The following is a 27,110-nucleotide window of genomic DNA, read 5'->3' as shown; positions in this document are numbered from 1 at the left end:
CACAGTACATCATTTATTGATTGTGGCTTTTCATGGACTGCTCCTTTCACTGCAATGTAGCATACAGACCTTCAACCCAAATGACCAGGATGCAATGTGAAGCAGAGATGCCTGTACTATGAAGCAGGGCATCTCTGGATTAGAAGTCTAGAATAGTCTTCAGCATGCCATCATCACTGTCTGCATCCACACACACTCAATAGTTAAATATCTGTTTTCTCTCTGACTCAGGGAGTATTGTGAGCGTGGGGGATCCCAAAAAGAAGTACACACGCTTCGAGAAAATAGGACAAGGGTAAGTCTGTGCCGTGATCATGAACCAGTCGTCACAGTTATTGAAATAGAGCAATTTCAGGAGCAGTCAGTCTCGCCAGTAGAGATGGAGCTGTAGTGACCACTTTAGTGAGATGGAGGCAGAGGCAGGGTTAGGCTGAAAGACTGGGAGAAAAATAAGTCGAAAGGAAATGAGAACTGTATCCTTAAATGGCCGAGGGCCAGATTAGCTCATCTCTCTCTCTCTCTCCCTCTCCCTCCCTGCTTGTCTTTTTGCTTTGTAAGGCAGCCGCTTTTTAGTCACTCTCTCCAGTTCACAACTCATCTCAACAGATAAAAACTGTGTGCTTGTTATCGTTTCTGACTGACTCACTATTTCCATATTTGATCAGGAAGCTCCTATATTTAACAGCAGATAACAGTCTATTTACTCTCTGCAGGGTTATCTTGAACTTATTAGTACCAGGAAGCGTGGTTCATTATTCATAGCCTCTGACAGTACACTGGTGTAGCTGACAGCAAGAGAAAGAGAGAAAATGGGAAAAACTAGAAGCAAATCTAAAGGTTTTTATTATCATGAGTTACACCTCCAAAGAAGGACAGAATTTCTCCATGACATTCCTTTAGAAACCATAAATGTTTGGTGGATTCAGTATACATGCTTATCATTGCCAAAGTTGATCAATATCAGTTAAGGTTATGTGGTAAAATGAGCACATACAATCACAGTGTAATGATTTGGGTGTTAATGTGTAAAATAACTACAATTTTTGAAGTCCCTGGCATCAAGTGTATACTTGTGGTAATGTTGTAATTTAATAGTTCATGATACCATTACAACTTCATTTGACCTAAATAAACAGATATTTTAATCACAGGTATTAACTGTTTTGTGCAAATCAAACACATTAAGTCATCCACGCAATATAACCATGTCCTAATATCCCAGCAGAGTTCAATTTTCATTGTAAAAAATATATGAAGTTCTAATATGTGAATGTTAACTAATATCTGTTGCTGAATTATTGACGATTGACATCATATCAGCAAATGTAACTTAAATTTATTCTTAAGCAGATTAATATAAAAATGAATGGATGGATAATCCTTTTTAAACTGTGCTTGTCTGGAGTAATTCTGGTCTTGTTGCACAAAATGAACATAATGAACATCATTTATTCAAGTATTAGTTGTAAGTTTCTTGAAACTTTTCAATAAATTACTCAAATCTTCTCAGATCTACTTTATGCTGTATATACAAAATAGTAACCATATGATGGTTGAACTGTGAATTTTTCTGACTTCAGGCATTTTTTAAAAGCACTTTGTGTATCACTGATGTGATTTTGATCTTGTGTTTCACCAGAGCATCTGGCACTGTGTATACAGCCATCGACATAGCAACTGGCCAAGAGGTAAGTCAGATTGTAATACAGACTATACAACATTCACATACTATACACGGTTTCCTTTTCCCTTTTTTAGCCACCATTACATTTAATTCTGAATCATACATTCCTTGTCTGTTCCCTCAGGTGGCCATAAAGCAGATGAACCTGCAGCAGCAGCCCAAGAAAGAACTGATCATCAACGAGATCTTGGTGATGAGGGAAAACAAAAACTCAAATATAGTGAACTACCTGGACAGGTCAGTTTCCACAAAAACACTGTTTACTGTTACCTTTGTTGAAAGAAATCAATCAATTGACTAATCATTATCTTGCCTATGCACAGAGCTATATGATATGAGGCTCATAGTTTTAGACTTATAGAAATATATTTCATTTTAAATCCACATAAGAACACATTCCTACTGTTGTTTCTAGACCCTACCAGGTATGCCACAGAATAGGCTTTGTGTCATATATGATTGTTTGTTTGTTTTTCCAAGATGGTTAAAGTTTCTAATATTCTAAACCAATACCAGCTGATTTGCAGTCAGGCATCTAGGGGGCTCTGTGTCCAGAATACCCCTTTGATCAAATGTGTTTATTGATTGGCTATTCATTGGTCAATGATGGGACAGTAAACAGTTGGGATGTTATTATATTACAGTAAATCAGGAAAACTACCTGTAGAGCAACGATGTCAGCACCAACAGCAGCTTTTCATATTTATTCATAAAAAAAGATCTGAATCACAAATCAATCATAAAAACACTCTTATAATGATTTTTTTCTTCATAAGCCAAAAGCCTTTTCTTCTTTCCATTTCAAGCACATCTCAGCTCATTCAGGAAAATATGACAACAGGAAGTACAGTCCTGGCCCTGCCTTTGTACAGGAGGCAGCAGACCTCCTCTCTTAAAATAGGAACAGCTAACCCCCTACTCTGTCTGTCTTTATTGCTGGCAGTCCTGGATAACTGTGAATGAAACCCTCACTCCCAAAAGAATGCCGAGCAAGATGCTCCAACCCAAATTCTGATTTAAAGGCTGATGGGTCTCCCGACAGGGCCCTCTGTGCTCCTCTAGCATCCGCTGAGGCAGGATTCCAGTCAGTCTGACTTGCTGGTGGTGTCTCCACTTCTAGAAGGGCATCCCGGCAGGGATGACCATGGTGGACCCAAGGGCGCTGATGTCGGCTGGATTGAGTTGAATGACTCATCTGTTCACTTTCTCTGGATGTCAACGCTAGATTTTGTTACACTGCCAAAGAAGAAGTGGAGTGTTTAAGTCTCTGTTTGACCCCCTCCTCTGGCACTAGCCTATAAAGCACATTTGTCACCCTGTCCATCACTCTAAAGGGACCTTTATAACGTCTCTACACTTTAGGACACACCCCACACTTCCTGGTCTTATTCTGAACCTAGTCTAGCTCTCCATCAAAATAATGATGGAAATTAGCCCTAAAATCACAGCACATTTTCAACGGGCCTGTACCCTGTTGACACTATCACAGTAGAAAATGTGTCCCTCAGTCCAGACACATAATTGTCCACTGAGGAAAATTACGCCTAGTTGTCTTCTAGTGGCTACTAATTTACTGATTATCCTTCACAAAAAGAGACAGCATGGACAAACGGGTAGATTGAAATGCTGAATCAGCCCATCTGACTGTGTTAAGGAGATGTCAAGATTTATGAATATGCAGAAGCCTACATAATTCTTTAAACAGAGTTCACTCAAGTTGCGACCTGAGTGTGGAGTGGATACTGCATGTTGCCCCAAACTGACACATAATCCTCAGTCAAAACTTTAGCAACGGTGTGTCCTTTCCTGATTAGGTGGTGGAAAAGAGTCTGTCACTTTGAACAGTAGCCAGCAGCCAGAATACACTCGTTCTTTCCCGGGGTCTCCGGAAAAGGGCCAAGAATATCAAGTACCACCTGTTCAAAAGGCAGAGATGCAACTGATGGCTGCAAAGGTGAACATAGCTGTCTCCCCAGGGTCTTGCAGGAAGCACAATTTACACTTGACCCATGCCTTGCCAATGGAGTCCTCTTAACCTTTTATGGCAGTTTTTGCACCCCCAATGACTTCCATGTATTTGACAGTTGAAGTGCTGTGCATCATGAATAGATGTTGTGTCCTTAAAATGATGCTGGAGTGAAGACGTCCTACCCATGAATTTAATCCCTCTGTCCTCGCGTCTCTGTCTTGCATCCTCACCAGGAGGGAAGCGAGGAGAAAAGCAACCTTTTTCTTCTTCTTCATGGTCCTTTTGAATGGTGGTCAGCATTTTTTTATAAGGTGTATTACTGCCACCTGCTGTTGTAAACATAGAGAAGAATTTAACTACACAACAATTCTTCACTAAAATGAAAAAAGTCAAATGAGTGTGAAATGCTGCGCCTATTAAATGTCTAGCATCTGTTCCCCTCAGCTCTGATTTCATTTCAACTCTCTTTCTGCTATTTTTCAAATCTGGTAGTATCATGCTCGACCACCTACTACAGTATGTGTCATAATTGACTCTGCGTCATTAAACACTTTTCATGAGTTTTTATGTCTGCATATGTTCAAGTGTCAACCAACATGCCTGGATTATTGATATTCTCTGTCTTTCTTTCCTTTTTTTTTTTTAGCTACTTGGTAGGAGATGAGTTATGGGTGGTGATGGAGTATTTAGCCGGTGGCTCATTGACAGATGTAGTGACTGAGACCTGCATGGATGAGGGCCAGATTGCTGCAGTCTGCAGAGAGGTAAGAAGCCAAGTTTAGACATAAGCAATACCACCCACTCCTGTGGCTGTGTCAAAATGACCCTTATATTTAGGTTGGCAAAAGGAAACCCGTTTGAACACTTTACCAATCTAAGAGAAAATAACTGTTTAAATGTGTCTAGTGCAGACTTCCTTTTGTGTGTTTGGATTCAATGGGATTTATTTTTAAGGGTTTTTTCCCCCTTTCGGTTTAGTGTCTTCAAGCTCTGGACTTCCTACACTCCAACCAGGTGATCCATAGAGATATAAAAAGTGACAACATCCTCTTGGGTATGGATGGATCTGTCAAGCTCAGTAAGTCCATCATGAAATATTCCTTTAACTCTAGTATGGTTCAGTTAAGTAAAAAGAGAGTCAGATTAAGAGACATGGTAGTGTGATAAATGAAAGATCACTTGAATGAAATATGGTCTAAATTAAAATGTATGTTTTAAGTGATGGAGCAGAATGCAGAATGCAAAGATCTTAACACACCACTGCACCTCTCTCCCTCCGTCTCCCTCTGTAGCCGACTTTGGCTTCTGTGCCCAGATCACTCCAGAGCAGAACAAGCGCAGCACAATGGTGGGAACGCCCTACTGGATGGCACCAGAAGTGGTGACTCGGAAGGCTTATGGCCCAAAAGTGGACATCTGGTCTCTGGGAATCATGGCGATAGAAATGGTGGAGGGAGAACCACCCTACCTGAATGAGAATCCACTCAGGGTAAGACACAAAATACAACCACAGCACAGGTTGTCCTTGTTTGACAGTCTGTTTGACCATGTGTCCATGTTTCCAGGCACTGTACTTGATAGCTACCAACGGGACTCCAGAGCTACAGAACCCAGAGAGACTGTCATCTGTGTTCAGAGACTTCCTCAACCGCTGTCTGGAGATGGATGTGGACCGCAGAGGCTCTGCCAAGGAGCTGCTTCAGGTAGTACTGAGTGCCAATCCTCCATAAACATACATTCATATACAAACATTTAATATCTTATACATCTACACGTAGAAATATGTTACAACCACAAGGTTTTATCAACCTGGCAGTATTGTGACTTTAAACTAAATGTAGTGAAGAAATGGACACCTGCTACACCTGCGTTTGCAGGCACATATTAAAGGAAGAAGGGAAAACAACACATTCATACAGTAGCTGTAATATTTTTATGTTCAATTCTGTGGCCTTCTTCTGGATCTTTTCAGGACCATCTTGTAGAAATACCTGATCTTAGTTAATGTTTATGATTTGAAATGTGTGTAAATGCACAAACATTGTAGAATAATATTAACCTGGCTTCTTGCTATAAGATATTGGATACTTCGTGTTCCGCAGATGCCAGCACACCATCACTAAATGACAACTTTTAATTGTTCTAAACCTGCAGCTCTCTTTGGCTCCATATCTTTTTTTCTTTTTTTTGTCCTCTGCAGCATTCCTTCCTCAAGCTGGCGAAGCCTCTATCCAGCCTGACGCCTCTGATTGTAGCTGCGAAGGAAGCCATAAAGAACAGCAGTCGCTAGGGTGTACCCAAGACTAAAACCTTGCCTGTATTGTGTGTTCATGCTGGCAGGGGCTTGGGTATGTTGGGTATGTTGGGGGGGTGGGTGACATTACAGTGACAGCACAAGTTGGGGGGGCTTATGTGACTTGCAGTGACAGCACAAGGACAAAAGACCCCCAGGCCTCATATGTAGGATGGACATCTGGCCTTGCAGCCTTCAGCCCATGCTGCTAAAAAGACCTTGCCTCCTCGTTTACTTCTGCAGCACTCTGTACATGTAGAGCAGTCCATCACATGTGTGTGTGAGTGTGTGGCTGTGTGTGTGTGTATTTGCGAACTCTGCACATCTCTTTGTGTCATATGTCTTGTTTGGTGGGGCAATTGCTCCCAAACCAAAAAAGTAGGGTTAAAAAATCAAAAAGAAACTGTGCTCTTCCTCAAAAAGGAACTTAAGGAATGAAGAATAGAAACGGACAAAACTAAAGAGCCCATGATTCCTTCCCTGCCTGGCTTTAGGCTTGGTTTTCTTTCCTCTCGTCCCTCCGTGGAGCACCATCAGGCCACACCTGCACCTGCAGTGACCAGCTGATGTGAGAGAGTGACTCTGGGACTCTAGGACCCAAACTTTGCCTGCATGACTATGGCTCTGTGGAGAAACAATGCTACTCTTCTGCAGATTGTCACGATCAGATCTCAAGGTGACGTCTATTCGTGTGCGCACGCGTGTGTGTGTGTGTATGAACGTGTGAATGTGTGTAGGGGCACAGCTGCAGGGGAAAAAGGAATAATTTCACATGATCTAAGCCAGCTTTAAACATCCTTCATTCATCCGCATCATTTCAGTGAAAAGATATCCTTTTCCTCTCATTTTTCATGTGACCCAACTTCTTTCAGGTTATCAGTCTTATGCCATGATGCTACCTGCATTTATTTTGGCAGAATTGTAATACAGTATCTAAGTCTATAATTTAAATCAATTGCAGATCACACTTGCAAATTTAAAATGTATAATATAAATAATTAAATCTCAACATTTTATATAAACATTTGGCACCAAATACCACATTTTCCATCTGAGAGAAGTTATTGGATGAAAATAGTGCACATTCATAATCAGCTACATCACAAATGCAAGCATTTATTCATTCAACCCTGACCCTAACCCTAACCCTAACCCAAGCATCTCACATTGGATTATGCATACATATTCAATATGTTTGGATTTTTTTTCTTTCAGCAACATTCAACAGCTCTGTTAATTAATGTCAAACCTGTTTTTTGTTACAATTGATAGTGAGTTATGGAATAGATGGAAAGAAACAAAGTAAATCAGAGACTTATATGTTTTATTATAAGTCTCTGATTTATATTCCTATTCCATAGGAATATAAGTGTTTTCAATTAAATATACAGTATATATGGTGCAAATCAAAAGTTTGGACACACGTTCTCATTCAAGTGAATGGGAAAGTGTGTCAAATGTTTGATTGGTACTGTGTGTAATTATTTGCCTATAGTGATTTGGAAATCCAGTGCCCCAAACAACCATGTGTCCTTAGACCTTAAGCAGGAAATACCAAGATGCCTGTTGACCCAAAAAAAGGGGTTTTGAGCCACTATTTTAGCTTATATTGAAGAATACATTATTTGACTGTAACTGTTCATTTTTGTGTCAGTATCAACAAATCTTGCTTTACCTTTCCAAGTAGAAATACAGATTATACAAAACATTCATGTCAAACGAGGCACTACCACCAACTGTCTCCTCCCGCCCTTCCCCCTGCTCTCCTTCCTGTCTTTGAGATGCTGCTCATTCATGCTTCAGTGTCCTTTTGTCTTCTAATTGTGTCTTATGTGAATTTTTTTCATATGATCTGTATGTTTCATAGGGAGTTTTGGGAACGTGTGGCAGATTACAGAGGGAGTGTTATCCCTGAACAATGTAGTGAGTGCCATTTTATGATTGTACCTTGTCCTAATGAGCACCGAAACAGAAACTATAGTAGAGGCTCACATTGTTCGCTAACATTCCTTCCATACCTGGTTAGCGTTAAAACTCACTCCTGTACAGAAGTTATCTATGAACCACTGTGTCTAGGTATTTCCCACGTAGCATCCCTCAGTGTGTGTGTGTGTGTGTGTGTGTGTGTGTGTGTGTGTGTGTGTGTGTGTGTGTGTGTGTGTGTGTGTGTGAATGTTTGTGTATGTTAGGGGGCTACCTCAGTCTGCGCTAGAAGATGCCTCACTCATGTTGTCCACCTTGACTTTGAGGTGCAGGGTAGCTGCTTAGTCATATTGTACCTCCATTGTACAGCAGATGTACAGAAGATGAAGGAGTGATGTTAGACAGGAGGATGCAACCGATTTCATGCATGTAAAACACACTATACACTGTATCTCATCTTCAAATAGGTTAAGATTGTTAGGGTATGTATGTATGTATGTAAATATGATGGGAACCCCCCCCCCCCCTCCTTTTTCAGAATTATGTAACTTAAAATGACAAAATTCAGGTTGCTCTACGGTATGTATCAATAAATGTTTTGCACCCTGGAAATTGAAAAAGAGAAAAACAAACACACACCGCTGTCTCTGCACTCCTGGATCCAACTCTCCTGTTTGGGCTTTATTGGACACTCCTTCATCTGGACAGAGAGCCGATGAATGCAGCACTCTGTGTGCGGGCCCACACAGTCCTGAGTACCACTGCTGAGTGTTAGTACATGTATGTATGTGTGCGGTAGGTGTAGGTGGCCTGTCAGGAAGCTTCATGCAAAAATTCACCGGCCCTTTGGACGTTTGGGCCTCTGCCCCCATGTACAGGTCTGAACTATGAGCACAAAGGTGAATTTCGGGACAAGAGACACCGCTGACATGCCCCTTTTCTGTGGTTGCTCCTGTACATTCCTATCTTCTGAATGTGTAAACCTGTACACGTGGTGTGAAAATTCCTCTATTAATGTTTATCAAGAGAATGGAACAAAGACAAAAAATGTTACTTTTTAAATTATCATTATTATTATTATTATTACTCTTATTATTGTCTAGCTTTGTAAAACTGCTGATCCATCTGGCATACCTCAGCAGGCTTTTCCCCATCTTTGAAAAAGGACAAATGAGTGACGGGGAAATGAGGTTTTGGATAAACTATTTTTAATTGTGGTTGAAGCAATAGACCTTTTGAACTTTGAATTGTGCATGGCTGTGTCTTGAGTGTAAAAAAAAAAAAAACGACAAAATATTGCAGTTTGGGAACTGGACTGAAATAAAAAGAGGAAGAAAACCAGAGTTGTGGCAATGCTTGTAGTGCTACTGTGATTTTATTGTTGAATAATCATTCAGAGTTTTGCATTTTCTTGATGATCATGAGGATAAAACATGATGTTATAAAGCAGCTGGGGAAAGCAATAGAGGATGCATTAAAGAAATCCGTGTCATTCATGAAGTACAGATTTCTGCGTAGAGGTGATAATATAGGCCATAGTTATAATGAATATATGGTAAGATTTGAATGATAAATTATTGCCATATCACTCACAATATCTATAGTGTACTGTAACAGCTAAACAAAGGAATGTTATCTTAGCAAGAAACCTGTAAAATGTAACTATAAAAATACTGTTTAAGTTATACAAAAATGATTTAAAAAGTAAAAAAGATCATTCAAAATATCGCACATTTGGATAAAAATAACTAACTAACTAATAATTGACATTCAGACTGTCCAAAATAGTGCCCTATTCATCTCTCATCTTTGCAAATAAGTCATCATACTTGGTGTAGCTACAAACATGGATAGTACAATGATAGAAAACAGTTCAAGCCACTGCTGGTTTGGTGCTTTGATGATGGCGCATGTCAAATACTTTCACAAGACCACATATTTCAGCACTGAAAATGATTGAGTTCTCTCTCAGGACAGTGGCGAGGTCAAATGCTGGTCAGCTGAGCAGAAGTGGCGATCCTCAGACTGATGCTACCGGGCATCTCATCAGCCATCTGCCGACCTCGTTTCCTCAGCTGCAGCTTCTGAGGATCGGTGGTGTCCTTCACTGACCCGGATAACACCACTTGGCCCATGAACTGGTCCTTCACTGCATTACTGTTCCACACCTGAAAGCAGATAAGGACGTTTGGATGTTTGATGTTTGAAACAGTCGTGTAGGAGTGCTACTGTCATGTGTTACAGAATGGCCGCAGAATATTTGTGGGGCTTTGACAGACTCTGACATGATGTGTCATCAGGCAGAAATTATGTTGTATGCTCCCAATTACAGCCAATTACAAGCTGCTGTTACATCTGTTGGTTGATCACAAGTTATTCATATGTGAGCTTTTTTATTTCATGAAAAAAAATCTGTTAAAAATCGGTCATTTTTTCAGGTTATAGTGACAAGATATTTTTTAAATATAAAAACTGTAAAAGAAATCAAACTACAAAAGAAACAGTGAGTAACTGTGAATGAACAATGTCCACATTTTTCAACAGAATATGCTGTATTGTTAGTCTATATTTAATTGTGTGATCTTTTTGAATAATTTGCCACCCCATTTAAACTACTACCATTAAGATTTTGACACTAGTTTTACTAAAAGAGTGGTTTATTTACTTTGCAGTGAATTTTTATACTTGAAAAAACAAAAAAAACACACAATCACGTTTTTTATATAAAAACTAAAAATTAAAATCTGCTTTAATAGCGACCACATCAGATGCAGCTTAGGTAGCTACTTTTAATGATAGTATTACAGTGTATTTCTGAATGTCTGTTATAACAGATAAACTAAATGATACTAAATTATATTTGAGCTTAAAACAAGTGTTTTTCTGAGTCTGAGTTTCCCATTCACTAAGCAAAGAAGTGTCCATATTACCTCCACGGTTATCGGCTTTCTGGGGTTCTTCCTGTAGAAAACACTGCTGGTTGCAAACTCTGGTTCCAATGTGTCTTTCTTGATGGTGGATTGTACTGACTGGCCCTCACAGTATATGATGACATATGGGTCTGCACCTGCATGAGAACAGATGAAGATCCATCTCAGAAAACTGGTGGAAGACTTTTCATGGTGATTGGTTGGTTTTTGAAGTAAAGTCTAGTTCTCTGACCTCCTGTACTGTCCTGGTTCTCCAGGCCCTCCGCTCCATGGATGTAAATATGAGTCACAACTTGTGGATATCCAAAGAATGAACTCCAACACTTCACCTTTGGCTTATCTTCTGTCAACGCCCTGTGAGAGTAAAGGGGAATTAAAGGAATTCATACTGTAGGTGTCCTGATCTACATCTAGGAACTCTATATGCCTATAAATGAAATAATGTCTCACAGACATATCAGTGTGACTTGACGAGCCACCTTGGATGATCTGTATGTGAGCAAACATGATTTGCTTTTGTGCTTAGGTCTGCCAACAAAAATGTCAGAAACAAAACTAAATCTGGCAAAAACAAAATGTATGGCCAAGAAAAGCAGAGCAAGGAGGATGTTACCTCATAACTGATTTAATAATAACAAAAAAACATCAATAACACCATGAGTAAATCAAATTTTATACTATACTCCTTTCTCCAAAAAGTTTGTGTGTTTTTCTTGGATATCATCCATCTATCAGTGTCTAAAGAGAACAGTCTAAGAACAGACATATTATCGCTTTCCCTCAAGTGTCTTTTCAGACCTGATAATTACCAGATATGTGAACATTACATCTGGCTGCCAATATGGGAACAAGGCCAAACTGCTGTATTGTATTACAAATTATGTATTACAAATTTGTTATCCTGTTCAATGCTGTATTCTGTAATTTGTTTTCTAATCTGTACACACATCTGTTGCATGTCAATCCCTTCTCTGTTGCTCTTGCTGAGGTTTCTTCCATTTTTCTTTCCATTAAAGGGGTTTTTAGGGAGATCTAAGGGCTGAGGATATTGTTTTGCTGCTGCAAATTTGTGATTTGTGATATTTGGCCATTCAAATCAAACTGACTTGACTTGACTTGACTTATATGCTGACTCAACTCACTGGTGTGACATCACACCTCCAGCCGTACCTGCAGTCTGAGTCCACATCAGTGAAAATCCGGATCATGAAATCCCCAAGTGTCTGAGGCCTGAAGGTGGTGGGGATGATGACGTAGCGGCCCTGCGGCAGCATGCTTCTCATGAACACTGTGCGGGCATTGATGTAGGTGGACGTCACCACACACTGTTGGGTCAGGATGTCATGCATCCGATACTTCCTGTTTAGTTCCACCTGGGGGAAAAAACAAAAAACATTTTGGTTTTATCTATTAGAGTACAATAACTGACTCACTGTCATACCACATTAGGGATAAAGTTTAGTTTTGTGCATGTTACTACTGCTCATTATATAACTCAAAGGTTACTTTTTTGACCTTCACAAGCCAACTGATGCCTCAAATAAGCACTTGTGAAATTTTTGTTTAATTTGCCCAACATAAAGTCTATTCACTGGTGTGATTGGTGCAAGAAAGCACAATTTTCAGTCATATAATACAGTCCACAGGCAAATGGTGAAGGGTTTAATAAGTAGAGTATGAATAATTTACAATTTGCTGCATAACAGATACTTTTGCCTCCTGGTGGCAGAATAGGGAATACAACTTAAATACAGTAAGTGGTACAGTGTCATTGAGCATGCAGAATAATATACGTATAATAATATCCTTTTCACTGGTAAAATGAGCAGTGTGTCAGTTGAGTGAAAACACCTCCTGCTGGACCCTCTGCAGGATTGTGCTGCATGTCCTTCTTGCTTGAGCAGTTAATAGCCAGTTCAAGGTTAACAGAACAATCATAGTCCTCCAGCTTCGCAAATGCAACACATATATTTAATCCTTTGTATTTTGATTGAAAGACTTGTACCTGGCAATTTGATAAAACACGTATGACTAAAAGTGATTTTATTGCTGATACACCTCTCAAACTGAAAAAAGTAAAGTGAGTATCATGGCTGGTGACTTAAGAGAGAATCTGGACTTGGTGTCTGCAATCTGTCAAATGAAAGAGGAGGAAACATCACTTGCATGATGACTATAGATGACAAGGATTAAATGCAGGTTAACTTTACAGGCTCATACTGAAGCAGTTCAACAGGCCGCTTGTACTATACAAGGAAGCTCTTTTTTTCAAACATGCACTCCTTGTAGCATAAGCTTTTATAGTTTCCAGAACCTGTCGCTTCGGCAGCACTTCTGTTAGTATAGTGTGTGTGTGTGTGTGTGTGTGTGTGTGTGTGTGTGTGTGTGTATCATCTTGTGCCAGATCTCTAACAAGCAAGTACTAAATCACATTACTGGAAATGTGATGTCAGTTTTGCCACATATGGTTACAAAGCCTTATTTGAATGTGACAATCTAATTGTAGCATGTAAGATAAAATATATTTCGGTTCATTTCTAGTGAAACACATTACTCAGCTGTACAGATGTGTTTATAAACTTTACAGTGCTATCAGAATTCTTTAGGTTTCTCATATTTACAGTATAGTAATTCAGTAAATGCCAGTAAATGTGTTTTTTGACTCACAACCATCAATATGCCCATAATGCATTCTTATTAAATATATTGGTACAGAATTTATAGAATAATGATCTGAAATCTTTCCATTTATTCTTAGTGTCCTACTCAATTACAGAAGAACACAAGCTGCTGAACACTCTGCACCTTACTGAGAGTTTCATAGTAATGGTCACCACATTGTGTATTTCAGCTTGAAACAATCAGCCAAAGTATTAACATTCTTCATGTCTAATCATGTATAATTTAGCATCTTGTTGAAATGGTTTGTTTTGGTTCTGATAAACCTATCATGTAATGTCTGCCTGTCACTGAAAACACCTAACAACATTTCACTGTTTGTTCAACAAATGAGCAGAAAAGTTAAAGGAAGCCAAATTCTTTGAACAAAGTGAAAGCCAGAATGTAATGAACTGACCCTGTTTTCCCACAAAATAAACTGACCTTTGACTAGCCTTCACATCCCAGACAAACTCCATTTCCTCTGTAATGAACTCATGTCTTGTCAGACTCACCCTGAACTCTGTGCAACATTTCAAAACATTTTACAAATCCTCTCTGCTATATACAACTTTTGGTGTCTATCATGCAACACACAATAATGAATAAATCATCTTTTCCATCTTCCATTACAGTGGAAGATAATTACATTTTACCTTAAAGACATTGAAGCCAATAGTTAAATTTTCTCCTTGACCAGTTCGTCTGTGAATCTTCATGTCTCTCTGCTGCAAAGAGATCAGGACCTCATCAACTTCCTTTGTGACATCAAACAAGTACTGAAAAAGAATTGGAAAAGGAATTAATATACATGTTTACATGTGCATGAACACAGTTTATTTGAGGTGAGAGTCCATATTGCATATGCTCAGTACCTGAGGGTTCTGCAGGAAAGTCTGCTTGTGGTTAGCACAGCCACCACAGCGGTTTAAAAAAGGGTCTGCATTTTTGGTCCAGCTCCCAAAGTGCATAACCTCATCCCATGTCTTATGAATACTTAAAAGGGAAGTATTAATGATACGGCAAACATCTGCGTCTGTAAAGAACTTGCACCAGTCTGTGAACGACATCCTGTGGATTATAAACCGAAAATGCATCATTACAGTCTGAAGGAGAACATAAACCTCTAGAGGATTGGAGTAGCTGTTTGAACTCACCAGAACTCCCCATCATCCTCCACTGTGATGCCGAGGTTGCCCCTTTCTGTGTCACCAACCTTTGACCACTCCTCGGAGCTGACAAGCAAGCAAAGCAAATGAAAATAGGTAAAGTGATTATGAATTCTAGTTACAGATGAACTGTTTCAAAAGTGGAATGTTAAACACTCAGCTGTGGTGGGCTTGAGATGTGACTATAAGAAATGTGTGCTTCTTCACAAAGAGGTTTCACAGCAAATACAATTTATTTCACTACTGACAAGATGACATGACAGGAAAAAAGATCTAAACATTGGTAGAAACTTTCCGAATGTTCTTCTACTGTCCATCCATGTTCCAAATACTCATATTTAAACTAAAATATGGTTTAACAATCTGCTTCTGTCTCACTTCTCCAACCAGCTTGTGAGGAGAAGCGTACATTGTTTTGCACACCTCAGAAGTTTTGATTCCTGTGAATTATGCTACTGGAATGTTCTGAGAAGTTACTTAAGGTATTTTTTGCCTACCTTTGAGCATTTGAAAAAACTGGTCAATGCTGGATTCCACTGAATCCAAACTGAATGCAGCCTTTGTTCTCCACAAGGAAGCAAACTATAAACTTTTTACAGACACATTTTAAATCAGCAGCAGACCTTTGGATACGTTTTGGGCGGAGGTAAATGAAATAAATCTCACCTGTCACTCCAGGCTCCATTCCACTCAGTCTTGCCCCAGGGATTCCTCATGCGGATGAGGGGGATGGTTTCATTCTTGAAGTAAGCCAGCAGTCCGTGGCCCAGGCGCACTTTCTTCACTGCTGTCACTGAGTATGCATGGCCTTTCACAAGCCCGTTTGCCATTCTGTTCTCAATTTCATGAGGCTCTGCCTGATGACATCGAATGATATCATAGATAAATAAATACACACTGTGGACAGTTTATCTGAAATATAAGAAATAAAAATGCAAACATTCATACACAGCACAGACCCTAATGGAGCAGCTAATGATTCCGTCACGGTCGTAGACCTTTAGTAGATCCTCAAAGAGCCGGTCTTGTCTTTTCTGGTCCTTATAGTAAGCTTCTGCCTCCAGGTTGATGGCTTCTGCCACAGCTCCACTGAAATCCACCACAGCATCACCAGTGTTTCCCCCCTCCAGAGACTGATAGCAGCCAGACAGCCTGAGCAGAGGAGCAGGGGAATTGCACATTTCGTTACAGAAATATTAAAATATATTAGATTTAAAGTACAGCTGAACATTAGAGTGGACATGTATCAATATACTGTACAATTCTGCAACAATATACAATAATACATGAAACAACACATAATTTCAACATTTTTGAATACTTTGTACAATATAGAGGACAGAAATAGTTGTTTTGTTATACTATTTATTGCAAATATATTATAAAGTTTGGTAGTATAAGTAGTAATTCTAGTAGTAGTAGAATAAGGAGCAGGATTTGGTGTTTTTGTTGTAATTTACAGTATACATAATGCTTATTATTAATTATATATGATATTGTTATGATTTTTAAAGTAATATCAACTATAATTAAGTTTAAAAAAACTCAATTTCTGCAGCTTTACTGACTTGGCGTAGGCCTTCTCCAGCAGAGCACTCCAAAATTCATTGTTGTTTTTTGAGTGACAGTAAATGAGCTCTCCGTTGATTGTAGGAAGCCGGTCGTCCACCACCACGTCCACCCACTCCCCAAACAACCAGAACTGAAAGTGGAAAATTCCTGCATAGTTTTCCGGGTGTTTGGGATCCCACTCCTGTTCCTTCCAGTCAGGAATAACCTGGAAACACACGCATACATACAATGCAATGAAATTCAGATAATGAAAATGGATAAATGTAGTTCTAACAAAGCTGTCAGCAGTCATATCAGCGCCATGACTGTAAATGGTCACAGTAAAGACAATTAATAAAAACCTATTCAAATTCTAATTCGATATCTAGTATTATACAGTATTGTGAACTAGAAGAATCTCACTTTTCAAAGTGATATTAAATTCATTAAAATATAATATTATATATTATATCCATTTTCTCCACATTTTCATGAATGTGTCCTGTTGCTGTATGGCAAGCCAGTCTCCAGGATGAAATGTTGCTGGAGATATCTTCTCTGGCTTTAACCATTTTGTATTTTGACACTGAAATCTCACATTTCATCATGTAGTGTCTCAAGTACTTACTGCAGTACTTCTGACTTTAATTAACGGCTAGTATTTCACAATTCATTCTCCATTCCCACATTCTTCATTTCCTCCTCCATCACACTGTGCTCAATTTGCTCTCCCTTTCTAGACTGTCCTCGATATAAAATGTTTTTTAGGTTATCACTTTGTTTCAGAAGTCATTCTATCACTTATGTTACATTCATATGAATGTACTACATATTTACTCTGGGAAAACTCCTTCAGGTGAATTCCTATGCTACTCTGATTTGAGACTTTGTGTCAGTTGCTCACATAGTTTATTTAATCACAGTGTGCAGTATGCTATCAGTCCTCTGTGCGACTTAATACACAATATACACCAGCCCCACAGCTGCAAACATTTAGAGTGAGAAGACCACCTTTACTTACCTTCTTCCAGAGGTTTGGCTTCAAAGCCAAACAAGAGCAGGCAGCAACAAACCAACAGTTACCCACGCTTCCCTGGTTCAGGTCATGGGAGCTGATTCCCTCCACAAACAGATGGGGCTCATTGCACATCTCCTACAACACAAAGGTTCATGACCTTGGGGAGACTTTTCACAGTTTTTGGTAGATTCTAGTTAGGTTATCAATTAACTTTTGTCTGGGGCTTTTTCAGTTTAACAGTCCATATAACCAATATAACCTATGACTTTGTTATACATTTCATCCATTATTTAAAAAAAACATCTACGTCTGCATGGAATCCTGTACATTAAGTCTCTGTTTTGTGGATCCTTTATCCAACATTTCAAGGAAATGTCTGGGTTGTGGACCACTAACACCATTGCCACTCACCCCTGGTCGTTTCCACTGCACAGTACCAGGCAATGGTTTGCTAAAATACAGCGATGCATTGATGGCTGGAAACTCTGGATCCTCAAACATTGTCTTGTCCTTGATACATTCCCTCTTCAGGTCAGCGTAGTGCTGATTTTTGTACGGGACTGCAGAGGAGAACATGGTCCAGATGATGAAGCTTCCTTGCTGCAAATGGATGACAGACACCAGACGTTTTGTGACTTTAAATAATGCGTTCAATAGTGTGTTGCGTGGGATGGATCTCCCTCTAACCTCTGACACTGCATTTTTTGGCAAGGCCTGCCCACTGAAATGTAATTTTTAGATCTCTGCACTACTTAATTCCCAGATAAACAGCACATTTGCCTGTGAACATAAGTCCCCCTGGACAGTCTGGGTCTATTGATGAGTCAGTGCTTCTGTGGTAAGATACAAAATGTTATTTTCAGCATTTCATCATAAAGTAAACTTTTTTTTCCCCGAAAATTTGGTTGTGATGTTGTTTAAATGGAATATGTCATTTGGTTTACATGATTTATATTCCCTAGATTTCTAAAGATTCTTACATGTCTTTTAAATTCTACTTTTTCATCCTTCAAGATTGACAGAATATACACATTAATAAGAGGCTGCAAAAGTTGCCACTTTATGCTATTAATACTCATGGGCTAATTTTGACGTAAACTGTCAAGTATTGTAGGAATAACATTGTTTACCAGGAGAAGGCAGGAGAAGGGATGAATAACACAGCTGTATTCTCTGGGAAAGGTTGATATTTTAACTCTTGACCTTTTTGCCTCTTCATACAGACCCTTCATGGCTGCAGCGGGACAATATTGGCCAATATGCATATCCATTGAAGCATTTTGATATTTTAAGATTGCCAGCAATAACACAGTGTAGCACACGGAATTAAATTTACTGTGAGCATAACATCTAACTTGATCATATTTGTTCTTTACAAGAGACCCAAGAGACATGTTTTCTTCCATACAAAACAAAAAAACAAGCTCTATAATTGCTTTGAAGATACATCCATACTGTAGAGAGAGAGCAGTATAAACCAGACTGGGCTGGCAGAAAAGCTTAAATGTCTGGAACGTGAACCTGAAAAGCTCTGAAACATTTGGTGGAATTAAACTTATTCAATTTGAAAAATCTCCATAGACTTGAGGAGAGAAGAGACATACCGAGAAAACGAACCAAAGAAAACCCACTACACCTCTCAGACAGCGACAGCACACAATAGGGAAGTTTCAGGTGTTGTCGCTGCCTGTTATACCCTCCCACATACCTATGTATGCTTGTGAATTGTCAGAGCCACACCCGGGCTGTGTACTCTCTATCAGATTGTATTACCTCCCATTACTGTTTCACTCTAGAATGTGTCATAAGGAATAAAGAGATACAATTACCTTAAGATGCCACCTTATTTTACTGAGAACATGAGTCACTACAGTATGTGGCTCTGGTTAGACAGAGACTCTGTGTCTGTGTGGGCTTATAATTGTGTGTGAGTGTTATCTGCGAGGGTTCCTGGCTAATGTGGTCAGGCAGGTTATTTTTGGTTGGTGATTTTGTGTTCTTTAGTGGACCATAAGAGTAGCGTAGGTCTGTACAAAGTTTACTTAGATTTAAATTCTGTGTTTAGTCACATACTATGTAAGAGCAGTTCACATTCCAGACGTTTCCATCATACATGCTGGTACACGGTAGTTGTCGTTACTTTCTGTGATGTCAAATCAAGATCTTTAAGATAATAGACATCATCAGGATGCATCCAGCATTTCACATCTTTTAAGAGAAGGTTTGTATTAACTTGAATCATGGGTTGTAGCGAAGAAAAAACATTTATAAAAACTTGAATGGCCACAGAAAGAAACATGTAAAACATTACATGAAGACTTGCTAACAAATCAGCATGAGTCATAGTGGGTAAGAAAGAAGCTGAAGGTGTATGTATGAAACAAGGCTGACGACTAAGAATAGAAAGACTGATAACAAGAAACAAAGTGTAAGCTTGTAGTACTTAAACCTGCCCAGGGACTACGGTGAAAAATAGCAACTTGCTAAAACCTGGTGCAATGCATCTCTCCTTGTTTTATACCGGGTTAATGTTTTATTGCACACTGTCCCTGTTCAAATAAAAGAAAAAAGAAAAGAAAAAGAAAAATGCAATAATCACCTGTGATGAGCTGTCGTATCCTTACAGAGTTGAGATCAAACACATTTAAAGTCCAGTTAAACTCCTGTGAAAAGTGGTAAAATTATTCCCACATTGGTGCCACAGTGTCCTTTCCTTAAAACAACTGTGTCTGCTACACAGGCTCAAATCCAGTTTCTGTTGCTTTAACTTGTCAGAAGGATTGACTCAACAAATTGCACACAAACACTGCCTGAAAACTGGTCTGACAAGCACCTCTCTGCAGCAGGAGGTGTTAAGTAAAGGCTGATATGGTGATTACAACAAGAGAGGGAAAGAGAGACTGAAACATTCACTCCCACCACTCATAGGTGCAACAAGCAAAAACTTGTCGTATTTGGTACAAAAACCACAAAAAAATTTAGCATGTAATGTTACAGTAATCCCATGTACTGTGAGACTGTGTTTTGTTTTGCAACACCAAGAAGAAGAAAAAAAAATCCAGTTAGCTAGAGGTCAGCAAAATTTTAATTCTGTTGATAAACAAGACTAAAAATGCCAAAAGTCTTCACACTGTAAGTGAACTGTGGTAATAAGACAAACTGGCAGGCGCTCTATGCTGTGGGTTTAGCTTTAGAAGGAGCATAAGAAGCAGCTTGACTCCATCAGACAGACAAAAATCTTGTGTGGATAATCCCAGCTTTAAAAGTGAGGGCAAAAGAGGCAGCTGGCGAAGAATGTTTGCAGGGAGCCAACAGTAATAACGTGAATCCATCTAAGTAGACAGGCTGAAGCAGTAACTGAAGAAGTTTCTAAATTAAAAGTAAACCATTTGGATCTGCAGTGATATGAGAAAAGAAAATGATATTGCCGAGAGGGGAAAAAATATCTCCCCACAAAGTGTCTGACACCTTAAACACCTAAAACGAAGACAGCTCTACAATGCACTTTCAATGTAATTGATAAGGGGCAAAATCATCAGACCTCCTTCTGTACAAAAATGTATTCAGTATTTTATCTGAAGCTCATATGAAGCTTCAGAAGACTGAGTTAATCCAATCAGGCTCATATCTTCCACATTTACAGTCTTTTAGTGTAAAATTTCCTCTTTTTGTTTCATGAACAGCGTTTCCCTGTGGAGCTGCTGTGGAAGGAGAGTTATAGAAAGAGGGACTTTTGGACTAAATAAACTGTAACTAAGTTTCCTTTGATTTGATTAACTTGGACTGTTGAAGCCTCATATGAGCTTAAGATAAACATTGAATACATTTTTACACAGAACAAGGACTGTGGATATGAATGGCAGCACATTAAAGGGGGAACTTATATTACACATATTGTGTACAAAATCTACTTTTTCTAATCAAAATGAGCTTTTTTGATAAAATTCTGATCAACTGGTCTCCTTCCATCCCTGATCACGATGCAACAGGCAGGACTCTGAGGTCTATTTCATATATTAGTATATGAAGTATGAATTACCAGCCAGAGCTACATAGCTGGGTCAATGAAGTGACACTACTTTTTTTGTTTCCATGTGATTTAGTTCAATCTAAAGGGGTTAAAATGTGAAAATAATAATAACATTCTTTACTTGTGGACGGAGTATAACATTTCTGCTTTTAATCCATTTGGAGAGAATACATTAGAGGATTATGGCAAAAATGTCCTAATGGTGTAACCATCAAAACTTGAACCCTAAAATTACACTGGCTTAAAAATGCTTACAGTCTCCATATCAACTGTATTGGCTTTATCTTATATGATCACATTTTTATATTAAGTAAAGGTTAATGGAATACAATTGTTCTAAATATTAAATATAATTTGGGGAATCATGTCAAGTCAAGTGAACCACATGAAATGTCTCAAAGTGTAACCACCATTTTTTTAATATTGTGAAGAAGGCCATATAACAGGAAGTGGTTTTACAGAGGAGAACCCTTGATGATCACAACTGCTGCCTGACAAGGTTAGAAGCCTTTACAATTTCTCATTAACTGACGTTTTTTGGACTTCAGATTTGCTCAGTTTATATGTCCCATAGTGTAACCCTAGAAAAACATTGTTAATGCATTAGAATTAATTCAAAGTAATATTTACTTTAAGAATTACATTTCAGATACTGAGACCAAATCCACGTGCAGGTGTCAAATTTGATTTTAAAATGAAATGTCAAAATCGTATAACTGCTGACACCATTTGAGTCCTATTAAAAGCCTTTCTGTTAGAGGACAATTTTGTAGTAGGACAAATATCAGTAGCTTATGATGCTAATTTTGTTAGTTATGTTGCAAATGGCATTTCAAATAACATAAAACCAACAAAAATACAACATATACTGTACATTTTAACAAACCAGATGCTGCTTTAAACACATTTTTGAATTTCTCATCTTGCCAACCCTTATTTGTCACTGGCCCCAGCTATTCCTGCTACACTGAACAGTGGTCAGTCATTGTCTCCTGACCCCCTGGGTCGCACAATACAAGCTCACACTCCCAACAGTTGTTGCCCTCAAGTTCTCTGTTGCATACATATGTTGGGATGGATGGAGTTGCTCTTTAAGGAGGAGTCTTTAAATGGCCAGTATGAACAGAAGGAATAATTACAGGAAGAAGAACCTGTATCAATGTTCAGATTTTAAAAATTGTGAACCTGTCATTAAAGGTCTGACCATGAACCAGAACATCTGTGGCTACTTGTCTTGCTGGTGAACTTAATTGCAAAGCATTCCTCTTTTCTCTTTCTTCTTGTTTCCTGTTATCTCTGCTGTTGGCTCACTGAAGGCATTAAAAAATACCCCAGTAATAGTTTGAAAAAGTGGAGGTAATCAGTATTTCCACTGCTTGGCAGAGGTAATTGTGAACAACTGAAATTATTCAAAATTTTAAATGATCAGATTGATATGATCTCCCTAATATTTGGCCATTTACTACAAAGCAGATAAAGTTTATTGGCTCACCCTAAAGGGCCTGAAAATATCAGTCATTTGTTGTGTCCTGCCAACAATTTAGTCCACTGCAAAAATATTTTGTTTTCTATTGGCCAGACTTCAATAAAAATGCAGACATTCACAAATCCCTGAGGGCGAACCGTAATGTTTTTGCTGAACTCTACTTGCCCACAAGACATAGTTCATATTTTGAAGTAAGATTTATATGAGTGCATTCATTCTCCCCAGAGGATGAAGCTTTTCAATTTTGATACACATACTTTATCATAAAATGATAATACAATTTCCAAAATACAATTATGCCTCCAGAGATTTGAATGACCTCTTGTTTCTACCTCTAGTGCCACCCTGTGGACAAACTCCAGAAAAAAAGATGTAAATGTTTTGAAACATGAAAAAATATTGTTGTGATGCATGTATTGTATGAGATAGTGACTGATAACAGCATTCATTGCTTTCCTTCATTTATTTATTTGGGCAGGATGCAGTTGAGGATCTCCAACTCAACTCAGATGTGAAACGCCAAATTACACATGTGTACGTTCTAGCCAGTAGATGGCAGGGCATTCATAAAGGTAGCCAGTGTCTCTGTGTGGAAAAGCAACATATGTATGTCCTTACTTGAGTTCTGCAATAGAGGTCGCCAGAACTACAGTGTACTCTTATTTATATGTAGTCTTATTTAAACTTCAAGATGTCAGATCCAGCCTCATGTTTGATCAGAGGGAGCTTTTCTCTGGCTCAACACAACATTAAACTTTGAAGTTATGCTCCAGAAATATCACTGCATCACTAGAGATATGGTTATAGGTGCTCATCATTAATGAATGCATGGATTTTGTTCTGAACTAAGACCCACTTATCATCTAGACTGTTATATGTTGTGTATGTGAATGTGTGATTTTAGACAGTATACATGTAGAAATTGTTTAGCAGCTGTGAAAGCAGTGAACACAAATGTGTAAGTGAACAACAAGCATGGATCCGTGTTTTTATCAATTATTTAAACCTGGGCCACACAAGTATTTGGCTCTATATGCAGCTTACAAACTGTATATACTTTAAGTCATGATTTGAACTTGTTTGCTAATATTATTTTAACATTATCATTCAATATTATGTTTAATCCATCGGTATGTTAAAGCTGAGCTGTTGATTCAGTATTTTCTCATGTGTGGCCACTGCTGATAATGTGAGAGACAGATTTCATGTTCCCATGGTGATGAAGGGTCTTTTAGTGATCTCCACTATGAACAAATTACTATTTTTAACTCACTTACACATCTTTTGTCTATTTATATGTCTCTCGGTAGATTTCTAAACACACATTGCGCATTGGTCAGTGCTGCACACATACAATATGCAAACACAGTTTTCCTTTCTGCCTTTGCAAGGGAAAACTGTGTGCTACTGATTAGTGGATCTGTTGCTAGAAAATGTGTGATAAGCAAATAGTGGTTGTAGTGTGTGTAGATCAGAACAGAGAAAAAATCTTTCAGTGGTTGTTATTGTAATAAATTCAAAACCAGAGAGGTGAAATACAACTGTTTTAATTGCAAAAGGATACCAGTTAATACACTGAATGAAGCATTGAAACAAGCCACTGTGACATTGCAAAATACCACTAAAAAGGACATTGTAAATTTCCAAGAAAAGAAAAAAATCATTCATTCTATCAGAAAGGCATACATATGAAAGAGAACAGGAAGGGAGCATATTTACACCAAGATTAAGTGTCCTGTAACTCTACAAAACAAAGTGTGTTGGGAGCCCTCCTCATTCAAGACGTTTAAAAATGTTACAAACAGCTGTTAAGAACAAGCCTTAGATGTCCCATTTCACTTTTTTTTTTTATTTATCAAAAGACAGTAATCTAAAAAAAAAGGCACCACTGTAGGTGATGAATTTACACCATCCATCTTACATGGTGGCAGCCGGTTTTCACAAGACAACCAATGTTTTCTGTTAATGTTTCTATGCTGCAGCACTGAAAGAAGCCGTAGAAAAATCAAGGAAACAAGAACATTATTAGCATGTAGGATTATATAGAACTGATAAGTTTCAGGAGGATGACAACAAATGGCTTTTTGTACAAAATGGTGGGTACGGAGTGGTGTCCCTGCTGTAGGATTAGCTGATATTATTAGCTGTTGTGCTGGTGTGACAGCGCTCCCTGCAGGAGAAAGGTGTAGTTGACAGCACCAGATAGTTTAGTGATGGTTTGTCTTGAATATTAAGTGGCTAAAGAAAACAGCTATTCAAAAACTTATCCAGAGGGCGGGCACCAGATCACTCCTAAGACATACAACTTTCAGACTGTCACATCATCACAATGGAATAACTGCATGGAAAATCTCTGTTTCATTTCTTATTATGCTACTGGGTATGAAAGGCAATTCTCTAAAGAAAAAAAGAAAAGCTGACTTTTTTTTAAAAACTACCCTTTAATCCAAATGCATAGATTTTAATTTAAAGGATATTACACCAGTATCACTTTCTTTCATTGTATTGAGAGATTAATTGTGGTCACGCATTATAATGCTGGAAAGAAGACAGTAAAGTGTCTGTTGCTGTGGTGAATCGTAGCTCCCTGCTTTGTGCTTCAGTGTCATCCAATTTAGAGATTCTCAGGCTTGATTCCCTGCAAAATCTGAGAAAACTCTTTTCAGTAGATTTGTAAGACACACGATACAAGTCGTGACAATAAAAATAATTAAATAATTATGGTGATAGAAAGCTGCACACAGAGGCTTGAAAGAAGTACTGGTGTTTATAGCTCATGTGAGCAAGTTAAAACTAGAAAAAAAAAGTCTAGACAAGTACCTTTAATATAAATTAATAAACTTTATAAAGATTTAAAACCCACACATAGATTTAGACAACCGTTAACTTTTCATCTCCCCTGTATCTGAAAACTATGCTTAGCCATGCAAGATATGAGAAATCCCACTACTGTTTAGCGCCCTGATAAAACTTACTGCTTCAGATGAGAATGAGTCAATCTTGACATTATTTTGATGCATTAAAAGTAACATGCATAAAAATCTCCAGGTGTGCTTCTTCCAGAGTATTTAAAGAGTTTTAAACTAATAAAGTTACATACTTCTCCCTTTCCTATAATTCTTGGTCTGAATCATACTTTGGCTTTGAGACCTTTATTTATTTATCTTTGAACTATAAAATATCACCAGTGATAAAGTGGCCTAAAAGGAAATTGTTTCAGCATGGTCACTAGAGCACTACTGTATACTGATTGGCCTTGTTTTTACTTTGGTTGTTTTGTTGTTATGCACCATTAGGTCCTTCAAATCAGCTTTTTACATGCCCAAAGTCTTATATCCATTCATCAATATCATGCACTGCAGTTTATGAAAATCTAAAACACAGAGGGTATATACCATGTATAGCCTACTGTCTATGTATAGGGTCAAAATAGAGGAAACACCAATATAAAGACTTTCCTGAGGGCTGCATGGGATGCCTTTTCATAACGTGGTTGTTTCTGATTGGACAAGAATGCCAAATTAGTGCCACATTTTGAGGATTTTGAGAAGTGTCATTTTATACATGATTTGATAATTTCTTAAATATATATGTATTCGGTTGAGAAAATGTATTCTCAGTGTGGAGATGATTTCTGGCCAATAATCCTCAATCAGGAGCTGCATCCCTCACCCTCTGTGGTGGGACTTAATTTTGGTTCTTCTTTTACTTTGACCATACCCTGTATCATGTTAAGCAAATGTTAGACGGACATTGTAGTGACATTATGGAAGCACAGCAATGGACATTGGGCAGAGATGTTATGATAGCTATACACAGTATTTACAGCGGGTTAGAAAGACTCCATCTGGCTTAGCAGACGTCCTCTGACAAGGAACCATTACCTTTCACACCTTTAACAGTAGGGCAGAATGACAGGAGGACATGGAGGAACATCACGAATACAAGTGATACAAAAGTTGAGTCAGTTCTGGCTAACACCCCTAAAAATATCCATTTGCTGCTTGGAATTCTGTGACTGAAATATCAACGTCAGAGTGAATCCTTTAACAAAACATTTGAGACCAAAAGTGACATTTTAACACCGTGAAAACTGCTGGTCAGTAAATTGTGCACCCTTTTTGAGAAACCATGTCTAATCCTCCTCAGAGAAACATGTCTAAACAATAATGAGCTGTTTGTTAACCCACAGTGGGGAACAGATTTTTTTTTTAAGTTTGTGTTTGTGCAATTCTCAAGCAGCAAATGGTATCATAGCCGTGGTGGCTAAGGCCTTACAAAGAGACAAAGAGTGGTTCTCCTAGACAACAGGTGGCACTGTGAGTGAAGGTGGAAAGCAGCAGAGGTATAAAAACTTCTGTGTTTCAGGCCAAAAGGAGGCAGGCTGCAGCAGGAGAGT

At 38.5% G+C, this 27,110-nt stretch overlaps 2 protein-coding genes across 2 annotated transcripts in view; one reads left to right on the top strand and one right to left on the bottom strand.

The window, feature by feature from the left end:
• The window catches only part of LOC128371649 (serine/threonine-protein kinase PAK 3), a 38,725-nt gene extending 32,655 nt beyond the window's left edge, over positions 1-6,070 (top strand). Inside the window, exons 10-17 of the mRNA XM_053332015.1 lie at positions 232-295; positions 1,640-1,688; positions 1,809-1,921; positions 4,300-4,417; positions 4,632-4,731; positions 4,946-5,142; positions 5,219-5,356; positions 5,854-6,070. Coding sequence (XP_053187990.1) covers positions 232-295; positions 1,640-1,688; positions 1,809-1,921; positions 4,300-4,417; positions 4,632-4,731; positions 4,946-5,142; positions 5,219-5,356; positions 5,854-5,943 — 869 coding nt within the window. The 3' untranslated portion in view covers positions 5,944-6,070. The remainder of the gene's footprint in view (positions 1-231; positions 296-1,639; positions 1,689-1,808; positions 1,922-4,299; positions 4,418-4,631; positions 4,732-4,945; positions 5,143-5,218; positions 5,357-5,853) is intronic.
• Positions 6,071-9,835: 3,765 nt separating this feature from the next.
• Positions 9,836-19,874, bottom strand: LOC128371642 (calpain-5-like). The gene is made up of 13 exons (XM_053332008.1): positions 19,795-19,874; positions 17,607-17,795; positions 17,199-17,330; positions 16,195-16,403; positions 15,586-15,778; positions 15,293-15,483; positions 14,615-14,692; positions 14,333-14,528; positions 14,114-14,236; positions 11,970-12,172; positions 11,032-11,153; positions 10,800-10,936; positions 9,836-10,037 (listed from the first exon to the last, which is right to left on the bottom strand). The coding sequence occupies exons 2-13, from the start codon at positions 17,769-17,771 to the stop codon at positions 9,855-9,857; spliced, it is 1,932 nt and encodes a 643-aa protein (XP_053187983.1). The 5' UTR covers positions 17,772-17,795; positions 19,795-19,874; the 3' UTR covers positions 9,836-9,854.
• Between the last annotated feature and the right edge of the window lie 7,236 nt (positions 19,875-27,110).

Source organism: Scomber japonicus, chromosome 13 (assembly GCF_027409825.1).
Source record: "Scomber japonicus isolate fScoJap1 chromosome 13, fScoJap1.pri, whole genome shotgun sequence".
Classification (NCBI taxonomy): Eukaryota; Metazoa; Chordata; class Actinopteri; order Scombriformes; family Scombridae; genus Scomber; species Scomber japonicus.
The sequence above is the reverse complement of the archived record's forward strand: the minus strand, read 5'-3'. Positions and strand labels throughout refer to the sequence as shown.

Bases quoted from the DNA above. Each gene is read 5' to 3' on its own strand.
- LOC128371642 (XM_053332008.1), bottom strand. From the start codon at position 17,771: ATGTTCTCCTCTGCAGTCCCGTACAAAAATCAGCACTACGCTGACCTG. The intron at 14,693-15,292 runs GTGAGATTTATT...CTTGCTTGTCAG, and splicing joins AATGGAGCCTGGAGTGACAG to CTCCGAGGAGTGGTCAAAGG. The intron at 12,173-14,113 runs GTAAAATGTAAT...TTTTTCCCCCAG, and splicing joins TTGGCTTCAATGTCTTTAAG to GTGGAACTAAACAGGAAGTA.